Source organism: Ambystoma mexicanum, chromosome 6q (assembly GCF_040938575.1).
Source record: "Ambystoma mexicanum isolate Mex_15411 chromosome 6q, UKY_AmexF1_1, whole genome shotgun sequence".
NCBI classification, from domain to species: domain Eukaryota; kingdom Metazoa; phylum Chordata; class Amphibia; order Caudata; family Ambystomatidae; genus Ambystoma; species Ambystoma mexicanum.
In genome coordinates, this window is record NC_090937.1 from 605,577,921 (window position 1) to 605,597,918 (window position 19,998).

Genomic DNA, 19,998 nt, shown 5'->3' on the forward strand with positions numbered 1-19,998 from the left:
CCTCTGGTTAGAAGATGTGTCCAGCTGGCTTCTGTTGTGTTTCTGCAATGCAGATTCTGGGTTCCTGAGCCTCAGTCATGGGGACAAGAGGGAGGACGTCTGGAGGACTATTGCGGCAGCAGTTTGGATGTCGTCGGCAGCTACTGGCTCCTTTCGGATCAGCAGCACTCGCGGTTTCAGCACATGCTAAACTGCACCACTGCAGAGCCTAAATACCGGTTGGGCTTCCTTCGCTCCTTGAGTCCTGCACTCTGGTGAGGGGGACTTGAGCTCTGCTCGTCCTGCTTCTGGAGTGTACTGGGGAGACTCCTGGAGCTTCTGGATGGATCACAGACGTTGCACTCTGCTATGGATTTCTCTACCCCTGGCACTCGGTTCCTGCAGCAGCAAAGTAGTACAGCCAGTCAGAGAAGGTGGTCTAGTGGTGTTCGTCTCTAAGTTAGTTGGTCCCACTACCCCAAGGGAAGAAGTAGTCCTTTCTGGAACTTCTTGTCGATCAGCATAAGGAGTTTCAGCACAGCAGCAGTGATTCACTGGGCAATTCAAAGGTCTAGGAGGATGCAGAAAGCTTTGTTCACGGTTTCTTCGTTTGGTGTTCTTCCCAGTGGTCAACTCTGCCTCTAGTCCTAAAACCCTAGCCTTTTTAAGCAGGTTTCTCCCATTCATGCACAACCTAGGCTGTCACTCAAACCGCAGGGTCAGCCAATCAGGACTGGGTGCGTTCAGGCATTCCCAAAGACAAAGGACAGGGGAGTTTCGGGAACCTCCCTTGCTTCCTGCCTGCCCAGACACACTGGAGCCAGAGGAGGGTTTTAGCCCGCCAAAGACAAAATGAACAAAGTGCTCAGACCTGGCTTGGTGCGCAGAGTAAAACCCAAGAAAGACCTCACAAACAGAAAATGGCGCAAAAAAGGTAACCCATGGGTGCTATACTGCAGGTGAGGATTCAGTCTGCGGTAGAAAAGCACAATGGTCGGAAAATTAAACCACTGGCCATTTAAATTAGTGACGGTAACCTAAATATTTTTACAGAAGTAGGTAGGATAAGGGCATACTAAGTAAACCCCCAGCACTCCACATGAGATGGTGTGTGCTGGACCTACAAATAGAAAAGTTAAGTAAAGTCAATTTCACTTTACTATTCTTGGGAACAGTTCACACAAGAAAAGGTATTTAAACCTTATGAGACATCTAAAGGATTTATCTGTGACACTGCACTGAAGGTGCTGTGTGTTGCCATACAAAAAGTAGATGCCTTTGGAGTTTGCCAGACTCCAAAATCAAAGGAAACTCATAATCCAAATCAGGTCAAAACACATGAGAGTGAGAAAAAGGGCTCAGTCACTCCAGGGTTAAAATTAAAAGTCCTAAAGTCCAGCAAAAGAGTTGAGGGTCTCTTAAGGTTGAAGGGAATTAGCACAGAAATGAGAATTCTCCCTAACACGCACTCAATCACATTTTGTTAACATGTATCTGAGATTGAGGAATAACAATTATGTATTTGCATGTTTATATATCTAGGTTGTTTGAAATTGAATCATGTTCCGCATATATCCATGTTTTATATTGTACTTGAATAATCCACTTCCAGGAATTATTGTATTGCCATCTTACTTTCTTGCTAATCAACTTAGTGTTTTTGTTAGCATTTTGTAGAAATCACAGATGACCAGTTTGACTTTCATACTTACTGTATGAGGAAAATTACCCTCCGATCATATGTGGACTTGTTAAAATTGGAAGATGTACTGCGACAGCACCCATTTTACTTTAAAGCAGCACGAATTGCAATCGAGATTTATTTGAAGCTTCACGATAACCCTTTGACGGACGAGAATAAAGAACACGAGGCCGATACAGGTACTGTCAACCTTACTTTATAGGAAAATTGTAGATATTGCATTTTTTTCTCTGTGTACTTGCAAGTGTTCCTATGCCACATAGTCTGAATCCTGTTTTTTTTTTTTATTTTTTTTTTTTAGGAGGCTAGGTAATGTGCAAGGCATTTGTTGATGGCTATCAACGGAATGTTTAGGCCTATATGAACACCTATGGAAGCATTCTGTATCACTTGCTGTTAGGCATTTTATGTTCCACCTTTTGTTGAGGGCACTAAAACTACTAACCCCAATGGGAGGCTAACACGCCCGACAAGAAAGCGGAGACAGGCGTCTTAAGGTAGGTAACTGGGACGGAGCAACAAGGCTAAACTCTCAGATGTGGATAGTAGGCTGAAAGAAATGTAACATTAACCAACCCCTATCTGTAGAAAATACACTGCGACCATATACTGAAAAATATATACTTTAAATCACATATCAAAATCTAGAAGATCAAAGTAAGTACTTGCAGTATAATACACAGTATTACAAATACCAAATCTATTATACAAAGTGGCCATGCAGGGCTCTTATAAGCCTGCTGTATATACATGGGCCTACTAACATTGGTAGGAACTTGTTAAGATGGATTGTTTAACTCTGGCCTGCTGGACAGAGTTTAGGAGGCCACCCTAGTTATAGTGAACAGGAGAAATTCTAGGAGTTCAGCCAAACCAATCAAGGTAGCATGGAGAGTGGTCTAGGCATAGTCTGAGAAGAGGTCAGTGGGGGTCTGGGGTCCACAATGAGTCCACACAGTGAAGCAATCAAGGATTGTATTTGCACAGGAAGTATAAAAACACTAGATTATAGGTTCAACAACACACTAAATGAATAGAGCAACGAATGCCACACAATACTAATAAAACACATGTATACAGTCACAGCAAGTTAGTGCAGGTTCTTCGATGTGTCCCCCGCCCCCAATAACTGAAAGGAAAGGGTATTAGACAATTGCAGCAACAGTCAACAGGGATAGGAACACAAACTTGAAAAGTCAACACTAAGTTGATAGGGGCCTTGTGCCCTGAACTTCACAAAGTTCTCAAATAGTTTTAGGAGTGTGAGGCAATAATTGATGCAGTAACCCTGGGGGAAACTAAACAACCCCTTGTCCTCTTGCTATTGGGTAACCCACTTTTTGGTATAGGCCTGTACTACACAAGTTGGTAGTGTGACTGAGCAGACAGGCTCATCTCAAGAGGGGCAAATGTGAGCTGTAGCAATGAAATCCACAAATACAAGTAGCCAAGTAACACTTACACTCAAGGTTTTTCTTATAAATAATTATTTCTCTAGCATGGGGTCTGGCATGGTTTCACATTCTCATGAATATTACCTGTCAGGCTGGGAATCCTCTGTAAAAGAAACTATTTCACTTTCGTTTCTAAACTGTCTTTCTCCCATAAACCAATTGGTATGGAGAATTCTCAGAAATGTTAATGTTAAAGGATATTTGTACCACGCACTATCACCACCGGAGTGGTCCCCTGGCGGCTCTGAAAGAAAAGGGGGGGGGGTGAGTTAGTGGGAATGAGCTGGAAAAGTGCAAGATAGCAGTGATGTGCTGTTGGCAGCCTCAGCCCGGTAGTTCCGTTGGCTGGGCTTGGGGTGTTTTTCGGTCTGTAGTCGTGTGCTGTTGCGCAAGTCTATGTGCGGTTTGTTTTGTTGTTGCAGTGTAGTAAAGTTTGTGAGATTTGCTGCGTTTAAGGCTTGTGGTTGTGTTTGATTAGAGTTTGAGAGTGGTATGCAGAGGAGTGAGATTGCTAATGGAATGGTTATTTATTCATGATTGCACGTTTGGTCTAGGCTTGGCAGGAGATTCGTATATCAATCATTGAATAACATTTCTATCTAGATGCGATGCAGGCTACGTTGAGGATTCCATCTAAGTGCGGCATATGCTAAAATTTTCAACTCTTATCTAGATGTGGCGCATGCTAAGCTTAGGAGTTCACTCTGTGTGCATATGCGAACATTTACAATTCTATCTAGATATGATGCAGCTTAACGATTATTACATCTGTCAAAGGACATAGGCTGATCTTGACCGTTCTCTATAGGTTAGTTAACATCGGCTTTGCGGACCTAACAATGATATGTAAAGCACTATACAAATGCCAGGCAGTATAACATAACAGTATGTTTGTGCATAGTGCAGTGCACCATTTATATTCCAGCCAAGAATGTATTTCGGTTGGTGGTCAGTTATCTCTTTAGTATGCATGTTGAAATTCTATGATGGTCAATGTTATGGAGAGGCAGGTAGAGTGGCGAGGGCTTTCTTGAGTAGAGTGATTGCTCTACCCCCCACCCATGCCACACTTAGATTTGTTGGTGTCTGTTGGCTTCCTTTGCTTCCCCTGCTGACACCTGCAGACACGTCTGCAGGTGTCACTCTTTGCTTCGGGGCCCTTAGCCGCAGGGGCTGCTGGGCAGAGGGCTGCCCAGGTCTGGTCCACGATAAGACAGGAACTGACCAATAAGGTCCTGGGGGCAGTCTTGGGAGTCGGGCCAAGGGAGCAGGAAGTCTCGATGCTTCCAGGGAGCCTGTGAGGGTCCCAACGCTGTTGCCAGCGCCATGATGTAAATGGGCGGCTGGGCGGGCCATACACATGCGCTCACCTGCATGCCCGAATGTGCCAATTCATCTCTACCTTAGAGACCCCCCAGCAACTTTGCTGGATTTTGAGGACTTGATTTTTTTGCCTGGAGAGTGTGATGCCCTTTTTCCCACTCTCGTATTTTAATGTGATTTTTGAAATCTGTTTTTCGAGGGGATTGGGTCCTCCGACGTATTCCATATCTATGACAGTAATCACCACAGCTGTGCTGCTTCGGAAAATCTTCGGCGTCTGCGTCCTGCGTCAATGACGTTGATGCGCCGCGCTCGAGGACCTCCTCCGACGGCCGACGTCACTGGATGTTATAAATAGGACGCACAACGCCGTAGCCTCTGTTCCGTTTTTTCCGCGAACGTGTTCGCTTCGGGAATCTTGGCACGCCTCGACTCTTTGGAGTTTCTGTTGCTTTCTCGGTTCTTTGAACCTGTTTGTGAAATATTTCTTTGTGAAGATGTCTACCTCGTCTTCCACACCGCGTCCGGGCTTTAAGAAGTGCGGGGACTGTGGGTCCAAGACGTCTGTCATGGACTCCCACAACGCCTGCCTCTGGTGCCTCGGGGAGGCCCATGACACGGATGACTGTGTCGACTGCTAGTCGCTCACGTCGAAAGCCATGCGCGAGCGGAAGAAGAAGTTATCGGTAGGTAAGGTGTCCAAGCCCCGGAAGTCGAGGTCTGCGGGGCTTTCTACGGACGACTCGAGGGGCGATTCTCTGCGTCGTCGTCGGAAGTCCAGTGGGTCTCTGTCCCGGAGTCGGTCTCGCCACTACTCTGGCACTTCGAGGCACTCCCGGGAGCGCCGTCATCGGTCGCCTTCCCCGTCCTCGTCCAAGGACTCTGCCTGTTGGCTGGTAGCTTACCCCACCAAGCATGCGACACCGCAGGAATGAGCTTCCTTCGGGAAGAAAATGCTGGCGATTCTCGAATCGCAGGGCACTGGTCCGTCCGCGCCTCCGAGTGGGGTCGGTCGTGATCAGCTGAGAGACGCCGCTCGCACGCCTTCGGGCTCGGGTAGTCGTCACAATTCGCGGGAAAGGTCCCGCTCGGACAAGGGGAATCGGTCTTGGCATGCCAGGTCCCGGTCCTCAACGCGCTCAAGACCGCGTGAACCTGTGAAGTCTTCGAGGAAGACATCGATGCCTGTGGCGCCGAGGTTGTCGACGGACTGTCTCAAGGCTCTGCCTCCGAGGAAGTCGTCGGCGCCCAGGATGCTGAGGGACACGCTCGGGGTTCCGCCTTCGAGGCCTGTGCCGATGCTGTCGGCAGCGTGTCTGTCGCCGACGCCGATTCACTCGACGCCCTCGTCGCCTTTCGGGTCTGTGTCGACGGGGGTACCCCGTGGCTCGGGGGAACCACCTAGAAAGGCTCTGGCCAAAGTCAAGCATGGCTTTGGTTCCAGTTCTGTGCCTTCTTACTGCCATCTGGAGTTCATTTCAGAGGTGGATGAGGGCTCTGATGATGGCATGGTGCCCGACACGGTGCCTGACTAGATTCTCTCGGGCCATAGCCAGTTTGAGGACCTGAGGCAGTCCCTGCATGATGCTAGTGGGCTGGACACCTCTCCGGAGGTGGAGATTTGTAGGCCTGAGCCTGGCTCTCAAGCCGATTCTTCGTACCGGTGCCTTATGTCACGGGTCACTGGGTACTTAAGATGGTCTGCTCCCCCAGGGGAGTTTGTTCAGGATGACCTTACGGATATCCTCGACATTGGTCCACCAGCTGACCCGGTACTGCCGTTTCATATGGCTCTGCAGAGGAGGGTGGCGGCGGCTTGGACTGCTCTGGAGAGTCTCCCGGTGGTCAGCAAGTCTTTGCCGCACAAATACAGTCCAGCCAGTAGTGACCCCTGCTACTTGTCCAAGCACCCTACTCCGGAGAGTTTGGTGGTGCAGGCGGCTATGGCCCCGCAAAGCAGGCGTCGAACCCTACCATCCCTTCTGATAGGGACGACAAGGGTTTTGACGGCTGGGCGAAGAAAGTGTTTTCTGCAGGGGGTATGGCGCTTCAGGCGGCCAACTCTATTTGTGCCTTGTCTCGTTTCACGCACTCTGTGGAACTGTGTTTCCTTGGCGGCTGAACATCTTCCCGAAGGAGATGAACGGGATGGTTTCCTTGCCATGGTTCAGGATGGCAAGGATGCCAAGTGTGAGGCCGTTCAGTCGGGTTTGGACATGGCAGATTGCGTCAGCCGGTCCATGGCGGCGAGCACCGTGATACGCAGGTTTGCGTGGTTGCGGAAGTCGGGGTTTGCTCCTGATATGCAGGTCCGACTCCTCAACATGCCCTTTGACGGGAAACATCTTTTTGGCAGCAAGGCTGACGAGAGCCTTGAGAGTTTGCAGACCTTAAAAGCTGCAGTGAAGTCGTTGGGCGCTGCAGTTAGACAACCTCTGCCTTTTCGTCCTAGGGGACAGCAATGGAGGGGAGGTTCCTTTCGTTATTACTCATCCTTTGGTAAAGCGAGAGGAGCTGCCAGTCAAAGGGGCCACCGTAGGAGTGCCAGAGGTGGAAAACAAGGTAATCGTGGTGCCAAGCCCGCTCGGACTGTTGCCTCTTTGCCCTCAGGCAACACCGCTTCAGCTCAGTCATGAGGCCATGTCCCATGGTTCGCCGGTTAGGGGAAGGCTGGCGCAGCATCTTGCAGAGTGGCGTGCCATTACTTTAGATGTGTGGGTTCTGGAGCTCATAACCCATGGCTACTGTCTTCCTTTACAGCAGAGGCCTCAAGACAATCCACCGGGGAATCTCTCTTTGAAGAGTCCAGATCCGCTCCTTGCGCAGGAAATTAAATCCCTACTGGAGAAAGGCGCCATAGAACTGGTGTCTGTAGCGGAGAGGAACAAGCGATGGTATTCCCCTTATTTTTTGATTCCAAGAAAGACTGGGGATTGAGAACCATCATGGACTTGCGCAGTTTGAACAAACTCCTCAGGAAGGACAAGTTCAAGATGGTTACTCTCTCTCAAGCCCTCCAGGCCCTTCAACTTCAGGACTGGTTGGTGTCTCGACCTCAAGGACACTTATTTTCATGTGCCGATCCATCCACAGCACAAGAAGTACCTGAGGTTCGTGGCTCGCACTTTCAGTTTCGGGTCCTGTCGTTCAGATTGACCTCCGCCCGAGGGTCTTCACCAACCTCATGGTAGTGGTGGCAGCGCACCTCAGGAAAGGGGGATTCACGTCTACCCCTACCTGGACGATTGGATCATCTGTCAGTCACCTGCCACTCCCTCCACAAGCTGGGCTTCTCCCTCAATTTAAAGAAGTCCCATTTGACACCCAACACAAATGCTCCAGTACATCGGGGCAGTGCTCGACACGTCCCAGGGGCAGTGTTTTTCTCCCCAGGTGAGGGCTCATCACATTCAGCAGATGGTGCACAAGTTTCAACTTGCCCAGACTCTCCCAGTGTTCGAGTTCTTGAGACTGCTCGGCCTCATGGCATCCTGCATTCTTCTGGTGCCAGAGGCCAGGTTGCGGATGAGATCTTTGCAATGGGCACTCAAGCTCCAGTGGTCTCAGTCCTCTGGCAGGATGTCGGACCCATTCAGGTGCTGTCTTCGGTCGCCCAGGACCTTCTGTGGTGGGCCAACGAAGGCAATCTGATGAGGGGGGTTCCATTTTGGCTGCCCTGGCCGGAGGTGACGATCGTGACGGACGCATCCCTCACGGGATGGGGAGGTCATGCCAACGAGCTGACAGCGGTCGTTGGTCTCCGTCGGAGAGGGCCGTCAGGCTAGCCCTGAAGGCTTTTCTTTTGACTGTGCGAGGAAAGAATGTTCTGATCCTGACAGACAACACGGTGGCCATGCACTACCTCAACAAAAAGGGGGGCAGGGTCACTTCCTCTGTGCATGGAGGCGATGCAGCTCTGGTTCTGGGCAATACAGCAGGAAGTTTCGATCTCGGCAGTTCATCTGGCAGGAGATGAAAACGAGACGGTGGACGCTCTGAGCAGGCATAGCGCGATCTCTCACGAGTGGGAGTTGGCTCAGGAGATTCTCCTGGAGATCTTCGCCCTTTGGGGGACCCCTTAAGTGGATCTCTTCGCCTCCATTGTCAACCGGAAGTGCGAGAGGTTCTGCTCGTGGGAATTTCCTCCAAACGGAGCCTTAGGAGACCTGTTCGTGGTGGAGATGTCATTCCCACTGCTGTATGCGTTTCCTGCAGTCCCCTGTCATCCCGCAAGTACTGCGGAGGTTACAGAGGTTCGGTTCCCAGATGATCCTCATTGCTCCGGCGTGGGCCCGGAGAATGTGGTACCCGGACCTTCTCGACGTGTCCATCTGCCCTCCACGTCGTCTTCCCTACCGAGACGATCTGCTCTCACTGGAGGGGGGTCAGGTTCTCCATCCAGAGGGCAGGTCCTTCAACCTTCACGCTTGGTTTCTGAAAGGTTGAGGTATAAGGTTTGGGACCTCCCTGAAGACGTGATGGAGGTGTTGCTTTCGGCCAGAAGGCCGGCAGCAAAGTCCCTGTACCGTTGTCGTTGGAGAAATTTCTGCAACTGGTGCAAGGTTAAGAATGTGGATCCTTTTGCATGTGAAATTCCCATGGTTCTGTCTTTTTTGCTTTTTGGCCCACAGGGGCCTTCAAGTGGGTACCATTAAAGGTTACCTGGCGGCGCTGTCCATATTTAAGCGCTCGTCTGAAGTGTGTTCCTATTCTAAAATTCCTTTCATTTCTCGGTTTCTGAAAGGGCTCACTAATGTGTTACCTCTGTCACCTTTCCAGGTGCCTGGTTGGGATTTGAACCTTGTTCTCAAGTTTCTGATTGGTGCTCCGTTTGAGCCTTTGCATTCATGCCCTTTGAGACTGTTAACTCTGAAAACTTTTTTTAGTTGCGGTCACTTCCATTCGCGGAGTGAGTGAGTTACGGGCACTTTCAGTTGAGCCACCCTTCACTGTGTTTCATAAGGACACGGTTGTCCTTAGAGTTCGTCCTTCTTTTCTTCCGAAGGTGGTGTTGGAATTTCATTTAGGCCAGAAGGTTGTTGTTCTGGCAATTTATCATCCTCCACATCCTGGTAAGGAAGAGGAGAGGCTCCATAGGCTTGATCCTAGGAGAGCGTTAAGCTTTTATATTTCACGCATGTCCCACAGAGTGGACGATCAGCTCTTTATTGGTTACGCTGGAAAGCGTTTGGGACAGGCTGTGACAAAACAGACTTTGTCTTGCTGGATTATTTTGGCTATCTCGGAGTGTTACCGCTTGGCGAGTAAGGACCCACCGGTCGGCTTACGGGCCCATTCTACCAAGGGTATGGCTGCCTCTACTGCCCTGCAGATGGGTGTTCCTATTCGAAATATCTGTGATGCAGCCACCTGGGCTTCGGTACATACTTTTGTACGTCACTATTCCCTCGATTCCATCCGGGGGCAGGATCTGGCCTTTGGCAAGGCGGTCCTTTACTCCGCAATTTGATTGGGCATGTTAAATTTCTGTTTTCTAAATTCTTTTCCCACTGGCATTGGTACTGCTTTGGGAGTCTGTCATAGATATGGAATACGTCGGAGGACCCAATCCCCTCGAAGAACAAGTTACTCTTACCTGGTAACGTTCTTTCGATGGGATGGTCCAACGACGTATTCCATATCGCTCCCTCCCTACCTTCCCCACTACAGAATTTCTTATGCGATTGCAGCTTACATTTCTGCAAGGCTTTGTGTGTCAGACTGGCAGAAGCCTGGTGGCACATGTTCTGGGAAAAAAACTACAACTGAGGCTACGGGCGTCGTGCGTCCTACTTATAACATCCAGTGACGTCGGCCGTCGGAGGAGGTCCTCGAGTGCGGCGTATTAACATCATCGACGCAGACGGCGAAGATTTTCCGAAGCAGCACAGCGGTGGTGATTACTGTCATAGATATGGAATACGTTGTCGGACCAGCCCATCGAAAGAACGTTACCAGGTAAGAGAGTAACTTGTTCTTCTTTTGGTTGTGGAGTCTGACAAACTTCATAGGCATCATCTTTTACATTGTCACACACCACCTTCAGTGCAGTGGCACAGGGAAGTCTTCCAGATTTCCCAAAGGTTTAAATGCCTTCTCTTGGATAAACTGTTTCCAAGAGCAGTAAAGTGAAATAGACTTTACTTACATTTGAAACTTTCTAGACCCATCACACCCTATCTTACAATAGGGTGCTGGAGGGGTTACCTAGTATCCCCTTTGTCTAGCTTCTCGTGTAACAATTTTGTTACACTTTCTTCACTGAATGGCTGGTGGCAGTGGTTTACTTTTGACTACCGTGGTGTGCATTTTTACCACGGGCTGTGTTCGCAGCTGCAGTAAAGGGAGCCATTCTTTTCAAAATGGCACCGGTCTTCTTTTATCGCCACTTCTTGGTGAAAAGGTCTTTTTTGAGATTCTCTGGGAATGCCTGGTTCTGAAAAAAAGTTTTTCATTTCTGAACTGTCTTTCTCCGAACAACCAATCACTGAGCTCTGGGTCATACTGCTCCCAGCCAATGTTTGCCCTCTACCTGAACTCCTCCTCTGGCAGCCGTCTTCGAGTTTCTTCGTGGAGGCTGCCAGAAGAATCTTCAGGCCTACGCCATGTGGACCATGTCTTAGGAAAAGTCGTCAACTCCCCTGTTCAAGATTTGCTCCAGCTTCTGCTTGTGGAATGTCTTCTTGGACAAGAAGCATTCAGAGTGTCTTTACTGCCTGTACCCGACGCACATGCGTTTTGCTAGGAGATGGGTCCTTGCACGATGAAGGATCAGCAGAGACGGATGAATGAGTGGCTACAGGCCAAGGCACCTGCTCTGGGTGGGTCCCAGCAGCATGCCTGTCCAGGCACCAAGAAGTCTGAGCAGGCTTCTAAGACCTTTGAGAGCGCCCTTCCCGTGGGGGTCCAACAAAAGGCTAAGCACCGGAAAGTCAACTGCCACAGGGAGCGCCGTTGCAGCGGGCTCCTCGGCGGCCAGGGTGCGATCGACGTCTCCAGCCTCCTTCACCACTCAACGATCAGGATCATCGGCCAAGAGGAAGTCGGATCATCTGGGCAAACTCGAGGAGAAGCCTACGTCAGTCTTGCCAGAGAAGGCCAAGGGGCAGGACCCTCCCCCTAAGGAAAATGCCAAGCAGGACAAGGCTCGGCCCTGACAGTGAAGGCCCAGGTACACCCAGCGAAGGCCCAGCCTTCCAGCGGGGGTAGGGGGGTGGCGGCGGCGGCTCTTGTGAAGGCCACCGAGACAGCTTTGCAGGGCGCAACCCCGAAAACAAGGGTGTCCCTTCTTCGTTCCGGCCCATGGAGAAAACCCTGGAGAAGATGCCTGTCATCTCCCTGAGACCTTCACCTCTGGAGGCGAAAAAGGGGTGGGCAGTGCGTTGGCCCTCCAGGGTACTGATATCTCCTCTGAGGAGGAGCTCACTGGTCTGCAAGCCATCCAGGAGGAGGATAACGTAGGAAGCAGGCCCTATGACGAGCGCAGCGAGGACACGTCTAGGGAGAGCAGCAAGGCAACGAGAGCCTGGGCTCCCAGCCGATGCCCCAGCGGCCTATTCTGCCTGCTCCTCAGCTGCCACCCCCACCTCAGCTACCTCCTAGAGACTTCTCGGTGGACAGTCTATTGGCACTGCATACGCTAGTCTCTGAGATACAGACAAGGATGCCTATCGAGCCGGCAGCCTCACCCGCAGCAGTGTCGATGGCCGCCCCCCCTTGCAACAATGGGAGCCTCCGGCCAAGAAGAAGAAAATTCACCCTCCACCGCCTTGCCACCCTTCGCCCCCATGAGACGAAACGGACACAGCGACAACTGGCACGGATGACGGCGCTTAGGGGACCTCAATCTCCGCCCCCCCCAGATCTTCCCTGCTGGACGAGATAGGCTTGTTGCACTCGTTCCCCAGAGCATCCGAACTTTTCCAACTTGCTCCAGAGGAGAAGGGCTCCTTATATCAGCGCCTCAAGGCGAAGAGAAAGACCATCCTCTTGGTCCCGCTCCTGGATGGCATCTGGGACGAAGGTTTGTCTCTCATGAACAATTCTACGGCCCCGGCGAAGAGGTATCGCCTTGAGAAGAATTACGGGGTGCCGGACTCTGCGCCCAAGTGCTTGCAGGCCCATCAGTCTCTGGACTCTGGTGTCAGCGGCCACCAAGAAGTATTCCTCGGGCACGTCTTCCTCAGCAGCCTCCACCCCTCTGGACAGCGAGGGCAAGAAGTTGGATGCAATGGGATGGGTCACCGACCGCAACCGGCAATCTTCAAACAAGTTCCACTTCGATGTTTCAGCCCCTCGCATCCACCGCAAATAGAAACACTGCGGTATCTGGCTGTTGCAATGGGCTTTCCTTGCGCTTCGGGTCCAGCACTCTGAGGTGGCTCAGGCTCGGTCAGTCCTGCTTACCTGGTGTTCCTCTCCCTGGCGTTTCGGTTTCCAGCAGCAACTCTGTGGAAATTCAACCTGCTCCGAGAGGATGTCCAGGTGGCTTACTTTGAAGTTGATCGGTCCCACCAACTCAAAGGGAGAAGTCGTCCTTGCTGGGGCTTCTCGGTCGATATGAATTTGGAGTTTGAGCACAGCAGCGGGGCTTAACCAGGCAAACCAACAATCCAGGAGTTGTAGCAGGAGTCCTCTTCAAGTTCTTCTTCGGTTCCTTGGTCAAGTGGTCGACTCTGCTTTCCAAGCAAAAAAGCCTCTCCTTTTATGCAGGTTTCTCCCTTTAATTCCAGCCTAGCTGTCAGTCAACCATCAGGGTGGCTGTCCTTGCCGGACAGTCAGCCGACCAATCACCACAGAGTGCATTTGGGTCTCCCAGAAGACTAAGCACAGGGAGTTTCGGGCACCTCCCTCACTTCCTGCCCCCACCAGACACCCTGGAGCCAGAGGCGGGTTTCACTTGTGAATCCTGCCAAAGGCAAAACGAACAAAGGGACCAAACCTGGTTTGGCGCGCAGAGTAAATCTTATGAAGGACCTTTCCAAGAGGAAATGGCGAAAAAAGAAGCCTGGGCCATTATGACAAAAATGGCACCCTTGGGTGCTTTACTGCAGCTGCAACGGCAGTCTGCGGTAAAAGCACACCATGGTAGTTAACAGTAAACCACTGCCACCAGCCATTTGTCAAGGAAATGGTAACATAAAATTGTTAGTTGAGAAGTTAGACAAAGGGGATAGATACTAAGTAACCCCTCTAAAAGTTACAAATGTAAGTAAAGTCCATTTCACTTTACTGCTCTTGAAAACAGTAGTTTTTCCAAGAAAAGGTATTTAAACATTTGGGAAATCTCAAGTCTTCACCGTGTCACTACATTGAAGGTGCTGTGTGACACAATGTAAAAGATGCCTATGGAGTTGGTCAGACTCCACAACCTAAAGAAACAGAGTTCAAAATCACATAAAAAATACATGCCAGGGTGGGGAAAAAGGGTCTCGCTCTCTCCAGGTAAAAAAAATCAGTCCTCAAAATCCAGCAAAGTTGCTGGGGGTCTCCCAAGGTAGAGAGAAATTAGCAAATTTCTGAGAATTCTCCCTAACACATTAACCCTGAGGGAGAATACACCAGTCTTGTCCTCTTGGTATTAGCTAACCCAACTATTGGTATAGGTCTGTACTACACAGGTTGGTAGACTGAGAGCCAGACTTATCTGAAGAGGGGGTACATGTGAGCTTGTGCATTGCAATCCACAAATACAAGTATACAAATAACACTTACACTCCAGGTATTCTAGTAAAATAATTATTCAACAGTCAGTTTTAAATAAGCCGCCTTTTAATAGGGCAACATGCAACAATAAAAATACACTTCATAACACTTTCTCAGAATCCATATAAGCAAGTAGATATTAATTAGAGATCCTTCATGCACAGTCCCTACACTCTAAGGTGACTTCAATCAGAAGGATAGTATTTGCATTTATATATTAGACTGTTATACTTTGCAGATTCAGAGTTGCAGAAAGGAAAGGTTAAGGGAAGTAAAAAGGTTACAACAGATTATCATAATATGTGAGGACAACTAAATCCTCCAATCAAGTCGAGATAAGCCTTTCCCAGCAGTAACAGTGTTTAACAAGCCACAACCTATGATGGACAAGCAATATCAAAGTTAATGGATTAACAAGAGTGCCTTTTGGGAACTAGGACATCCAAAGTCAATTGAACACAGTCTATGGATCTGATGCACTTCTTGGATAAGAGTCTTGCCCAAAGTTAGAGTTCAGAAAAATCACTTGTAGGACCACAAGCTGTTAAACTTGTGAGAAGGGAGTTGAAGTCAACTCGCAAAATGTAGCCAATGCAATTCCCTGATGTTACTTGTGTACGTGCTTTGTCGGCTCCTGTGTATGCGTTTGTTTGAAAAGAGCGCAGGAGTGACAGAAATTAACCTCTTGCACTGCGTGTTCCCTTTCTCTGGAAATTTCATACTTGCATCAGTCAGCCCAGCTAGATTGAACATTTGCAATTAGATTAGTTAGATTCTAACATTGTATCCATTTCAGCGCGAACCGTTTGCGCGCCCTGAGCTGCTTCCTGCTATTGCACGATTTCTGTAGTTTTCCTAAAATCTCCAAAGCTGCTTAGCTGCAAAGGTTGAGTTGCCTATACCTGTAGTCAGAGTTGTGTGTAGTGGTCCCAGACAGTACTGCATGTAAACATTGCCTAACAATAGGCAAGCCAGTGGATCTTCACCCCATTAAGCACTGAACTTGCCAATGCCGACTGTGCCAGGTACTCCTCCATATCCGCCAGCTATAGGTTAAAAAAGAGCGTTGCCCCCAGCCAACCCTGACAGACTCCGCATTCCACCCCCACTGGCTCTGATAAGTGGCCCTCTTCATCTAGACGCACTCTGACTGTGCTATTTTTGTGGAATTCCATTAGCATCCCCAACAATCCTTCTGGGATACCCCTTGCCCTAAGTTTTAACCAGAGCCTCCCTCTATCCACCTGGTCAAATGCTTTGGAGAAATCCACCCACACCCCAAATAGCTGCTGCCCCCCTTTACTTCCTGTATTTTCACTCATTAGGTTTAGCACCACGCCATTTAGAGCGGTTGACAGACCCCTCCTAAAAGCCTGTTTGACATTTTGAGAGAATCCTCATTTCCCTTTTCCAATATTCCAACTCGCCCGAGAGAATCCTCATAAAGATTTTACTTTCTATGTCCATGAGGGTAGTTAGTGGCAGCCGCCCGATCTTGAACAAAGGTATAACATTTGCGGATTTCCAAGATGAAGGTAGTTCCTGTCTTGTCAGAATCTCCCTAATCGCCCAGTTCAGCAGTTTGGCCCATAAAGCAGTATTTTTCAGAACCCGATCCGTCAGACCATTTCGGCCTTCTGCTTTTGAGGCTGAGATTTTCCCAATTAGATCAAAAATGTATTCTTCATCAAAGGACAAACTCCAGAACACTGACTTGTTGTTTTTGTGTGTAGTGGTTTTGTGTGGTTTCCCAAATACCGGTGTTACGTGCTTAATCCAGTCTTTTTCAGAGACCAGATTGCACTGGCTGGTTTCTGATTTTCCCTCCAATTGATGCAACACTGACCAAAACTCTCTTGTGTCTCTTTTCCCAATTAGTTCCAACATATCTTTCCGATCCTGCTGGAGCCTCCATATCTTTCTAGCCACAGACCATGCTTTATAGTTCTGCAAGAGGGATCTAGATTTTTTTTTGCTAGACTCACTACTCGTATTGCCTTTTTTAAATGTTTCTTAACATTTTGTTCAGTTCTTTTTACCTCCACATGGTTTCTTCATAGAATGAATGATGAATCCGTTTTGTCCCCCCTCCACTTCCTGAAGGTGAGCAGGTGGACCAAACAAACTTTATGAAACCCTCTGGATGGCAATTCTCGAGTTGGATGTTCCCTGATATCCCCATCAGGCAATCATTGAGCTCCATCCCATCATATTTGTATTAGTGGAGGCAAACTCTCCCTTTCCTGCTCTCGATGGCTTGGTTATATCTCTCTTGGGGATCCAACAGGAGATCTGGAAACAAAAGTGCCAACCATAATTGATCGCTGCCTCCCACGTCTAGGATATTTAGAGTGGCCTTTTGCTCAAACAGATCCACTGACAAAAATAAGTAATCTAATGTGGATATGGCTGCTCCCTGACGTGTCTAGTTGGTTTATCTGGGATATCCCCCAGTATTTTTCCATTTGCCATTATTAACCCCCAATCTTTTAGGAACTCCACCCACAATCGGCTATTCTCAGATATTCTGCGCATTGTTTTTTTTATTTGTTCTTTTGAAAGTTGGGTACATTGCGAGTTCAAGTTACCTCCCAAAATTATTAGAGACCCCTCAAGCATAACTCTCATTTTGAGTAGCCACATTGCTAGTTCATCGAGTAACATCTGCAAGGTTTAACATGCAGGGTTCCAGTAGATGTTGAAAAATATCACCTCCAGGACACGTCTTTGTTGTCTTAAATTGACTTTGCATATTGGGATTCCCATGTTATTTGCAATCGGATTGATGTCTTTAAACTGAGTTTTTAAATGCCATAAGCAGGCCTCCACTAGGTCTGCCCCTGGCTTTATGCGAGGCTGCCTGTGTGATTGAGTACCCTTTTGTTAGGGAGAATTCTCATAAATGTGTTAATTCCCTTCACCTTAGAGATCCCAGCAACTTTGCTGGATTTTGAGGACTTGATTTTTCTACCTGGAAAGAGTGAGCCTTTTTTCCCACTCTTTCATGTATTTTGATGTATGTTTTAGTTTTACCCTTGTGTTCTTTGATTATGGAGTTTTAAGATAACTCCATAGGCATCTTTGCATGTGTTACACAGCACCCTCAGTGCAGTGACACAGGGATGTCTTTTTAGACTTCCCAAAGGTTTAAATACCTTCTCTGGGATACACTACTGTTTCCCAGAGAATGTAGGGTTAAACTGACTTTACTAGTCTTTTTAAATTCCTAGACCCAGCACACACTATCTTCCTATAGAGTGCTGGAGGGGTTACCTGGTATCCCCTGTCTAGAAACTCATGTAGCGGTCACATGATACCCTTTTCTATCAAAATGGCTGGTGGCCGTGGTTATAGAACAAACTACCATGATGTTTCCCGACTGCGAACACTGGCAGCTAAAAATCACGGGAGCCATGTTTTTCAAGATGCTGTCTTAAACCCCTTTGTTTAAACGGGTCCCGGTCTTCTGTTTTCGCCATTTCTTTTTGGAAAGGTCCTTCTAGTGTTTGTCTCTGTTCCCCAAACTAGTTTTGGTCCCTTTGTTTCCATGCCTTTGGCAGGCTTCAGGACTGAAGACTGCCTCTGGCGCCCGAGTGTCTGGGGTGGGCAGGAAGTGAGGGAGGTGCCGGAAACTCCCTGTGCTTAGTTTGCTGGGAGACCCAAATGCACTCTGTTGTGATTGGCTGGCTGGCTGACTGTCCGGCAAGGACAGCCACCCTGCTGGGCGAGTGGCAGCTAGGCTGGAATGAATGGGAGAAGACTGTTTAAAAGGCGAGTCTCCTGGAATGGAAAGCAGATTCGACCACTGGAACGAAAGAACCGAAGACGAGCTGGAAGAGGACGGCTGCTGCAACTCCTGGACCATTGGTTTGCCCGGTAAAGCCCTGCCAGAGGTCCAAATTGCCATGTTCATCTTGTCAGAGAAGCCCCTTCAAGGACGACTTTTTCCTTTCAGTTGGTGGGACCAATCAACTCGTAAGCCACCTGGATACCATTCTCAAAGCTGGTTAGGATTAACGAGGGGGAAGGACACCAGCTTGTGTGCTTGAAGAACAGTTACTCAAACTGAAGTGACTCCATTTTGTCAGCGTTTTCGGACGGTCCCGTGCAGTGTAGGAGTCCTCCGACGTCCTCCCTCTTGTCCTCACTACTGAGGCTCAGGAACAGCGAGATCTGCAGGAACTGCCAGGAACCAACGTCTTCAGCTGCATCTTTTGGTTCATACTAAGGTACTGTGCCAACCCGATTGAGAGAACGCTTATCTCGCAGTGAAAGTTCGTGGAACTTTCCCAACTTACAGGCCTTATCAGCTTGTGACCCAACATATGATTCTTTTTCGAACAAACTACTTTTCAGACCTTTGGCAAAGTCTTTACTGTTTACTTCAAGAACTGCTCTTCCTATCCAAGACACTAGTCCATTGACTTTGGCCTATGCCTATTGAACTGAATCGAGTCCTCTAGTGAACTAGAACTATTTGCACTGCCTAAGAAAGTATTTGTGATCTATTCTGCTAACTTGTGCGGTTTTGCTCAGTTACCTTCAGTTACCTGAGATAGAGGTCGTGCCTCTATCTCAGGTAACTGAAGGTATTTATTCAGTGTACTTCCTTGTAGCCAAAAAGGATCTAACCATGCGCCCTGTATTAAATCTGCGCCCAGCAAACAAGTTTGTCAAACCCCAAAAGTTTCGTATGATGACCTTACAGGAAGTGATCCCACTGCTATCACAGGGAGATTACATGACAACACTGGACATGAAAGATGCATACTTTCATATTTTAATGTTGCCAGCGCACAGAAAATACCTCGGGTTCATGATAGAGGGCAAACACTACCAGTTCAGAGTGCTACCCTTCGGCATAGCAACTGCACAAAGGGTATTCACGAAAGTACTGGCAGTGGCAGCGGCCCACCTGCGCAGGTTATCCATCCCAGTATAACCTTACCTCGACTGGCTCATAACAGGGGATTCTTACGAGACATGCTTCTCAAACACCCAAAAGACTGTAGACCTTTTGTTCCAACTGGGCTTCTCCATCAACGAGAAGAAGTCCAGCTTAGACCCCAGCCAAGTCAAACAATTCCTAGGGGCTCTAATTCGAACAAAGGATGGCCTCGGCTTCCCCTCCAAGGAGAGGGTCCAAAATATGCTGTTTCAGATCCACCAATATGTGGCAGGTCGAGAGGTGACGGTGCGCAAAGCGATGCGCTTGCTAGGAATGATGGCGTCATGTATTTATTTGGTACCTCACGCGCGCCTGCGCCCAATGTAAGAGTGGCTCAACAGCCAGTGGTGTCAGGCCAGGGGACAATGGGACGATCTAGTGGTGGTCTCGCAGGCCTTGGTTCTCTCGCTGCGGTGGTGGACAAAGGAAAACCTGGTATTCTCCAGCATGGGGTCTGGCATGGATTCACATGCTCATGAATATTCCCCGTCGTCAGGCCGGGAATCCTCGGTATAGAAAAAAATCAGTATCTGTTTCGTTTCTGATCTGTCTTTCTTTGTAGTAACCAATCACTGGTCTCTGGGTCATACTGCCCCCAGCCAATGACTGCCCTCTCCCTAAGCCCCGCCCCTGGCAGCCATCCTCAGATTTTTACCGCACGTTCAAGTGTTGGGAGTCCTCGTGCTGTAGCTCTCGAGCTTTTGCTGCGTTTTCACGCTTTTTCAGGAGATTTTTCTCATTTTTCGGTTAAATAGAGCCTCAAGCTCCACCGTTTCTGCATCCGATCAACGGCGATCCGTTTCCGAGTTTCTACGCCCCTCAAGGGTGAAGATTTCGTTGAGTTACGCTTTTGGAGGATTCCAGAAGTTCCGAGGCCTACCCCGGAC

The 19,998-nt window shown here is 48.8% G+C and overlaps 1 protein-coding gene across 1 annotated transcript in view; it reads left to right on the forward strand.

The window, feature by feature from the left end:
- NAA15 (N-alpha-acetyltransferase 15, NatA auxiliary subunit) overlaps positions 1-19,998 on the forward strand; it is a 1,171,626-nt gene that overhangs the window by 834,518 nt on the left and 317,110 nt on the right. Inside the window, exon 14 of the mRNA XM_069631086.1 lies at positions 1,647-1,860. Coding sequence (XP_069487187.1) covers positions 1,647-1,860 — 214 coding nt within the window. The remainder of the gene's footprint in view (positions 1-1,646; positions 1,861-19,998) is intronic.